The sequence below is a fragment of the Arachis ipaensis genome, chromosome B01 (assembly GCF_000816755.2).
Source record: "Arachis ipaensis cultivar K30076 chromosome B01, Araip1.1, whole genome shotgun sequence".
Taxonomy (NCBI): domain Eukaryota; kingdom Viridiplantae; phylum Streptophyta; class Magnoliopsida; order Fabales; family Fabaceae; genus Arachis; species Arachis ipaensis.
Window position 1 is genome coordinate 43,477,527 of NC_029785.2, and position 7,352 is coordinate 43,484,878.

General features: G+C 34.8%; 2 protein-coding genes across 5 annotated transcripts; one reads left to right on the forward strand and one right to left on the reverse strand.

Moving 5' to 3' along the window:
• LOC107629756 (60S ribosomal protein L15-1) lies at positions 734-2,830 on the forward strand. The gene is made up of 4 exons (XM_021120757.1): positions 734-885; positions 1,254-1,420; positions 2,105-2,302; positions 2,387-2,830. Exons 1-4 carry the CDS (start codon positions 882-884, stop codon positions 2,630-2,632), a joined length of 615 nt encoding a protein of 204 aa, XP_020976416.1. The 5' UTR covers positions 734-881; the 3' UTR covers positions 2,633-2,830.
• On the reverse strand, positions 3,361-7,352 carry LOC107629742 (inositol 2-dehydrogenase). 4 transcript variants are annotated; one of them, XM_016332626.2, is made up of 7 exons: positions 6,962-7,348; positions 6,521-6,691; positions 5,406-5,570; positions 5,166-5,330; positions 4,417-4,551; positions 4,100-4,197; positions 3,361-3,784 (listed from the first exon to the last, which is right to left on the reverse strand). In XM_016332626.2, exons 1-7 carry the CDS (start codon positions 7,136-7,138, stop codon positions 3,583-3,585), a joined length of 1,113 nt encoding a protein of 370 aa, XP_016188112.1. In that variant the 5' UTR covers positions 7,139-7,348; the 3' UTR covers positions 3,361-3,582. The 4 variants fall into 4 exon arrangements, with proteins under 4 accessions (XP_016188112.1, XP_020976403.1, XP_020976407.1 ...); XM_021120744.1 differs by having other exon boundaries at positions 6,521-6,716; positions 6,962-7,168; XM_016332634.2 differs by having other exon boundaries at positions 3,379-3,784; positions 4,096-4,197; positions 6,962-7,350.

Sequence of the window (7,352 nt, forward strand, 5' to 3'; positions counted from 1 at the left end):
CTTTTGTTTGCAATGTAATACACATATATGACATATTCCGTGTACATGACTTAGAATTTAGAATTTATAATCACACAAAAAATTTAGCATATATCTTATTTGTATTCGAGATATTTTTTAAGAAATATGACATATTTGGTTTACAATACAATAAATATGTAATATGAGATAAAAAATAAATATTCACTAAATTACATATTAATTTATTTTTTCATAAAAAGAAATCCCATAATCAAATTATGTGGCCGCCTTTTTTTCTATATGGAAATTATTGTTGTGTTATTCTCGATTATAAAAAAATAATGTATTTTAATTTAGTATGGAAGTAATCACAAATCGGAGAATTTCATTTGTATATTTAAAACATTTTTTAATACTAAAAACACAAATGTAAAGATAGATTTTGTGTTTTAAAAATTTTAAAAAATTAAACTTCACAAATTGGAGGGTAGATTTTATATTACTTTATAAATTAGAGGATAAATTTTGTGTCAGTTCCACAAATTAAAAGGTAAATTTTACATTTTAAAAATTAAAATAAATTAAACTTTACAATTGAAGAATCAAATTTGTGATCTTCATATAAAAAACACACCAAATTTTACACATTATTAAAAAATCCTACTATAAATCTGATATCAAAATTAAAAACTAGAATTATTATATATAATAGTTTCTGGTATTTATAAACAAAACATTTAGGGATTATTTCCTTGCGACGGGAAAAACATTAAATTAAAAATTAATAAATAAAAGGGCTCAGAATTCGCTTCACTGTAGCTGCCCCTGTCTATAAAATGTTCGAGCAGCACCCTCAGTTACATTTCAAACCCTAAAGCACCACCTTCCTTCACTGCGACTGCGGGTGTTCCTCCGCCACCATGGGTATTCTCTCTCTCTCTCTCTCTCTCTCTCCGCTGTTGTGTTCTTAGGATTCAACGACCGTTTCGCATTGATCCCCTCGTGACGTTTTAGTCTATTCTCATTGTTAATATTGTCATGCATGATGTTTAGTTTTCATGGAAATTGTTTCCGTAGTGATGGACATTGGTATGTCATATAGCTTGAGATATTTCGGTTTCAGTTGATAACAGTCTGTTCCACTTGTTTTGTGCTTTCGATTTCCTTGACCGAAGTGTGCTTAGCATTTTACTTGTATCGTTTCTTCGTTTGTGTGAAGAGAAATTAATGGTTGTTATATGATTTGGTATTTATCTTGCGTTGTGTTGTGTTGGGTATGAATACTTGAATAGGTGCTTATAAGTATGTTTCGGAGCTCTGGCGCAAGAAGCAATCGGATGTAATGAGATTCTTGCAGAGGGTAAGGTGCTGGGAGTATCGTCAGCAGCCTTCCATTGTCCGTGTCACTAGGCCAACCCGCCCCGACAAGGCTCGTCGCTTGGGTTACAAGGCCAAACAGGTCAATTTCCGTTTATGTGATGGTTTTATTGCGTTATATTTTGGTATTGAACTATTTATGTTGTGTTTTTCTTTGGTAGAATTTATCTTGGAAGTGTGCCAACAATCAATTACCAAGTAATAAGAATGATAAATTCTTTCGTTGTGACATAGTTGTTTGGTACACTGTCTGGATTGTGATGTAATAAATCATGGTGATGTTTCTTTGATTGAGTGACCCTTTGTGTATTTTACCATGATTATGATGAGATGCTGGTTATGCGGTGTCCTGAAGCATATGCATTTCCCCCTTTTGGGTTTTTTCATGTGCAATGATTGGATGCTTCCTGAGACCAGCTATAGTGAAATAAACAGTCGGTCAATACCAGGCATTCTTTTTCCCTTAATACAGAATTTGCATTTGTCAAGATCCGACACATTTTTTGTTACTGCGATAATATATATTGTTTAGGAGATCTTGAAATAGCTTGTGGGTGAAGCGGGTGTTTTGATTCATATGCAATCTCTCTTGTAGAGTTGCATATATGCAACAATTAGACCCCTTGTGAAGCCAGCTATAGCAAACTAAGCAGCCAATCATCTGACCAAGCAAATTTCTTTATTACAAAATTTGCTTTTGTCAAGATCTGGCACAATGGCTATGCATTCAATACTATCTAATTTTGACTGTTTTGTAATATTCCAGGGATATGTGGTCTACCGTGTTCGTGTGCGAAGGGGTGGCCGCAAGAGACCTGTTCCCAAGGGTATTGTTTATGGCAAGCCCACGAACCAGGGTGTTACTCAACTGAAATTTCAGCGAAGCAAGAGGTCTGTTGCTGAGGAGAGGGCTGGACGGAAGCTAGGTGGCCTCAGGGTCCTCAATTCTTACTGGGTGAATGAGGTTTGTTAATTTCTCACATTTTTTAAGTGAAACATGATTACACACCAGTCTTGTTCATATAGTGCAATTGTTTCATGCTTACAGGACTCGACATACAAATACTTTGAGATCATTATGGTGGATGTTGCGCACACAGCTATTAGAAATGATCCAAGGATCAATTGGCTCTGCAATCCAGTCCATAAACACAGGGAACTTCGCGGCCTCACCTCTGCTGGGAAGTCTAACAGGGGTTTACGTGGCAAGGGACATCTTTACCACAAAAATCGTCCTTCCCGCAGGGCAACCTGGAAGAGAAACAATACCCTTTCCCTCCGCCGTTACCGTTGATTTCACTTGTTATTTTATGGTGCTTCATTACTTTTTGGAATGCATTATATGTTGATGGTGTTTTTATGACTTGGATATTGATGAGTTTTGAACCAGTAGGTCATCTTTCTCCGGAACCTCATTAGTAGTAAAGTAGTGGAGACCAATATTGTAAGGTTTGTTATATGCCAGAAATTTTTTCTTGTGTTGCTTTCGTAAGTTCTTTCTCATGGCAAATCTCGTGCTATGGTAATTTTGGGGTATATACTAGACTTGTAATTTTGAGTCATGGAGTTTAGATTCACGTGAGAACAAGAGATGAATGTAAACAATGAAATAAAGCGCCTTTTAAGGAATTCAGGAAAAAAGAATAATTTATCCAACTGCACTGAATGAAATTATTGCAGGCGAGCTTTCACTACTAGTAAGCCGAAGTTGATCATTTGCAAGTTTCATGATTTAGATTGATGTTAGAACTTAGAAATCTTAAAAAGTCAAATATCGTATGTAAATATGTAATTGAGAGGCCAAGTAACTCGGATTTTTGCGGATTTAAGAGCCATGTATAGACATTACTACATTAGAAGCCACAATATATCCCGGAAATTATCAAGCAATGAGAACTGAAAAAGTACCAAACTAATAACAAAAGGACTTTTTTTTTGTCTCTAGCGGCTGAGTTTTCCGCGGTTATTGATTTGGATGATCTTAATCAAGTATATTGCACAATCAATTATATTAACCTACAATTATATGAGTAAATAAAATCGAATAATATCTGTTGGCCAAAGAAGCCCACTATTTCTGAAATAATATATAGTCAATTATTAACATTTCAGTTTTCCTGAAAGTATATTGCATGAGGTACGAGCTAAATTTGGCGAAGTACTAAAACATGGCATCTGGGTGGAAGGAATGTAATATTCACAAAGTATTCAAGTACTTCTATTTACGTATTGATAGTAGACATATCAAATTTTAACCTTATCCATAACTTCCTCAATAGTAACAAATCTTCCATATTCTATGGAGAGCTGTGCTGCAACTCCCATTGCAACAGATATCAATCCATCTTGCAAATCTACAGCAGGACCCTTTTCACCTTTGGTCCTTATTGCAGTTAAGAAGTTAAGGTGTTCCACATAGCTGGACCCATGGTGCAACCCATCATATCTGTAGATGCATACAAAATACATGAATAAATGATTATATTCACAGATGATAGCTCATGATCATATACATCAGCAACAACTACAAAGTGATATCCCACTTGGATCAAACTACATTAAAGTGCTTTGTCTTAAATTATATCTTTGTTTAGCTCAATTATATTAAAAAATCTTAATTTCTTCCAAGACTTTGTTGGGTCTCCCTCTATGTATATAGCTATAGAACTATACTCCAACTGATCCATTTTAAATTCATTTAAGCAACTTAAATCTTATACTGATAATGATGAACTAGTTAACAGATAGAGAAGCCACCAACTTTATTCTGGGATCTTCAGCCTTTAAAGTCTGAACACCATCTCTCCCTGCTTGACGTGTACCAAAGCGCACGATACTTTCAGGAACATAAGCCTCTCCCTGTTAAAAATATTTTGAATTCAGATGCAAAGAATACTAATAACCATCTTGACATGAATAATGGATGAAACTTTCTTTTCTAGCCTTAAATGAACTATATCAGTGAAAGAGATCAAACTGCAGCATAATTGATTGGCTTCAAACAGTCAAATTTGTTGTTGTCTTAAACAGGTTACCATAAATTAAGTACATTAAGTGGTGAAAGGAAGAGTAATTTACCTTTCCAACATCACCAACAACAGATATTTCTTGCTCATTTTTACTTCCTTCAGCAAACATACAAAGATCAAGCATTCCTCTAGAACCATTATCAAATTCGACAATAACATAAGCATTGTCAATGATATCTGGCACCTGTCCAAAATAATTTTTTTCAAGTAATTACAATATAAAAGGACATTGCATGAAGCAAAAACCTGATGCTAATTGCAGTTTTTAAAACACAATCACATCATTCAGTTGGAAGTTAGAACTGTGACAATAAGAACTTAAGTTCTTAAATCTGAACCTGGTAAAACAAAATATATCTCAACATAGCAAAAAACCAGTCAGCAGTATTTTACCAACAAAGCAAAAACACCAGGGAACTTCAACTCTGTTTAATCAAGGCTTCATGTTAATCACATATTTAATCACTAATGTCTCTCTAACATACCTGCCATGGGTGCATAAGATTAGGATATTTCAATTTAGCATTCTCAGATTATTACATTCATTATTCAGAAAGACTTTTGCTCAGTCCTATAAAAAGGTTATCTATTATACATTTAGTTCACTATCATTTGAAAACTTTAATTTGTTCAATATATCATGGAACTTAAGTCAGCTTAGTGCAATTTCTATTTCTGCATTGAAGAATGATTTTAGATATTATAATAAGTCAGTAGTAGTAAATCATATAGGCCACTAATAATATTGTGATTAAAAGTTTGGTATCACTGTAACTAAAAATGCAGCATCAGATCTACCTTCCCATCATATATTTCATCCTTGTGATTAACATCAATAGCTCCAGAAGCCATCACACGGACAGGATTTGCACCAACAAACAGCCTCATCAAATCAAAGAAGTGGCAACACTTCTCTACTAGAGTTCCCCCAGAGTTAATATTGAACCGATTCCAATTGTTCACCTATGACCAGTATCAGCATTTCAGCTTACTAGCTATGAAAACCAAAACATGTAGTCTTAGTTCTGAAAGACTAACCTTCACCAAGAAAGGGAAACGGTGCTCACGAATTGCTACCATTCTGACCTGTCCAAGGCTTCCTTCCTTAACTATTTCTATCAATTTTGCAACAGGTGGCATGTATCTATATTCCAATCCAACTTGTACCAATATATCTGGTCTCTTTCTAGCAGCTTCAACAACCTAATCCAAAGACATAGGAAAACAGATTAGTGCATTTCCAAATAATCAAAGGAAATATAAACAGCATTATTTAACATCTGCAACTAACGCTTCAAATCATCATCAAAAGATGCATCGTACCACATTCAGAAATGATATACCCTCCTAAACTCCATCCTAATTTCTAAACAAGATAAAAAGTTAAATGTACTTAGTCTCTTGAAAACATAAAATACACTCACTATCTTCATTTTGAAACCAGGGTGACAATTTAGGAGTATGTATCATCATTTATCCAAATATTCTGCGTGTTGAATTAAGAGAGATGAGAATGCTAACTGTATTACACCTGTAACTGTAACCATGGCATCTACTCATTTGCCAAAGGAAAAATGTTTACGACATTTATGTAGCATGTTTCATTGGTTTACATACTACTACAATTTATACCAAAACTCTACTACCGATAATACTAACTTCAATGGTAAAAGTATAGTTGATATCTCCGATCTTGATTGAGAGACCAACCAAGAAGATAACAGTCTACAAAATCTTTTTTTACTAGTCTGTCCTTAATGTAAAAGTACATCAAAAGAGTAAAGCTTCATTCTGGTCTTCGAGATTCTTGCAATTGTTTGAATTGGTCATCAAGATTTTAAAAATATCAATTTGATCCCTAAAGTTACACTTTGTGATTCACTTTGATCTTTCTGTCAATGAGCATTACTAAATGTGAGAGGCGTCACTTTGTACCTTCTGTATCACAAAGTGACACATAATACCGTTAGTGAAGTACTTCAATGCAAAGACCAAATTGAATAGAGGAGTGTAACTTCAAGGACTAAATTGCTATTTCAATATCTCGAGGACCAATTTGAATCTTCGGGTCTAGGACCAGATTGAACCTTTACTCATAATCATAACCCAGTTGACCTGTTAGCAGAGACAAATCCATAGAATGAAGATCAAACCTCTTTGCAGTGAGAGACAGTGGTGCACAGTGGCTTTTCTACAAGTACATGATGGGGTTTAGGATAATTGATTATGTCCATTAGAATTCTGTAATGGGTCATGTTAGGTGTGGATACCACCAATACATCACACAGTTCACTTTCCAACAACTCCTTGTGACCTGAGAAAACCTTCACAGCTTTCAATGTCATTCACCTTATAAACAGCAAAATATGATTCATGAAGAGTTGATTTTTCCAGATAATTGCAGCAAGAAATTTTCAAACGGAACTTCATACAATAAATTTCACCATTCGAAGTAAAGATATTATTATTAATATTATCACCAGTGTCCAAGTTTATCAAAAAGAATTCCTCAGCTGGTAAGATTTTTATGCTTTGGGACCTAAACTTGTAAACCCTAAAAATGATGAATAATTCAAAAGAATGATTGATGATACCTTGAGAGGCCAACTAAAGGAATGTGCTAATTCAAGGGAGAGTTGCTGCGACGGAACATGAGGATCAGCAACCGCCACAACCGCCACGCCTTCGTCGCGAAGATGGTGTAAGTTCATCAGATGCTCCCTTCCCATCATTCCCACACCTATGATCCCATACTTCACTATAGCAGCCATGGATTCTGAATTTCTGAAACCACTAACTGTTCGGAAAACTAAAAACTCCACACCTAAGTTGTTGTTTATGGAGTGAGTAATCTGACAGTCATAAATAATCTGACAGTCATAAAGGAGACATGGAAATTGAATTCCATTTATTGGTTGTTCGGTATCCGACAATATTACAAGTCAGCATTAACCAACTGTTTGACATCTTTCACTTCTCAGCAGG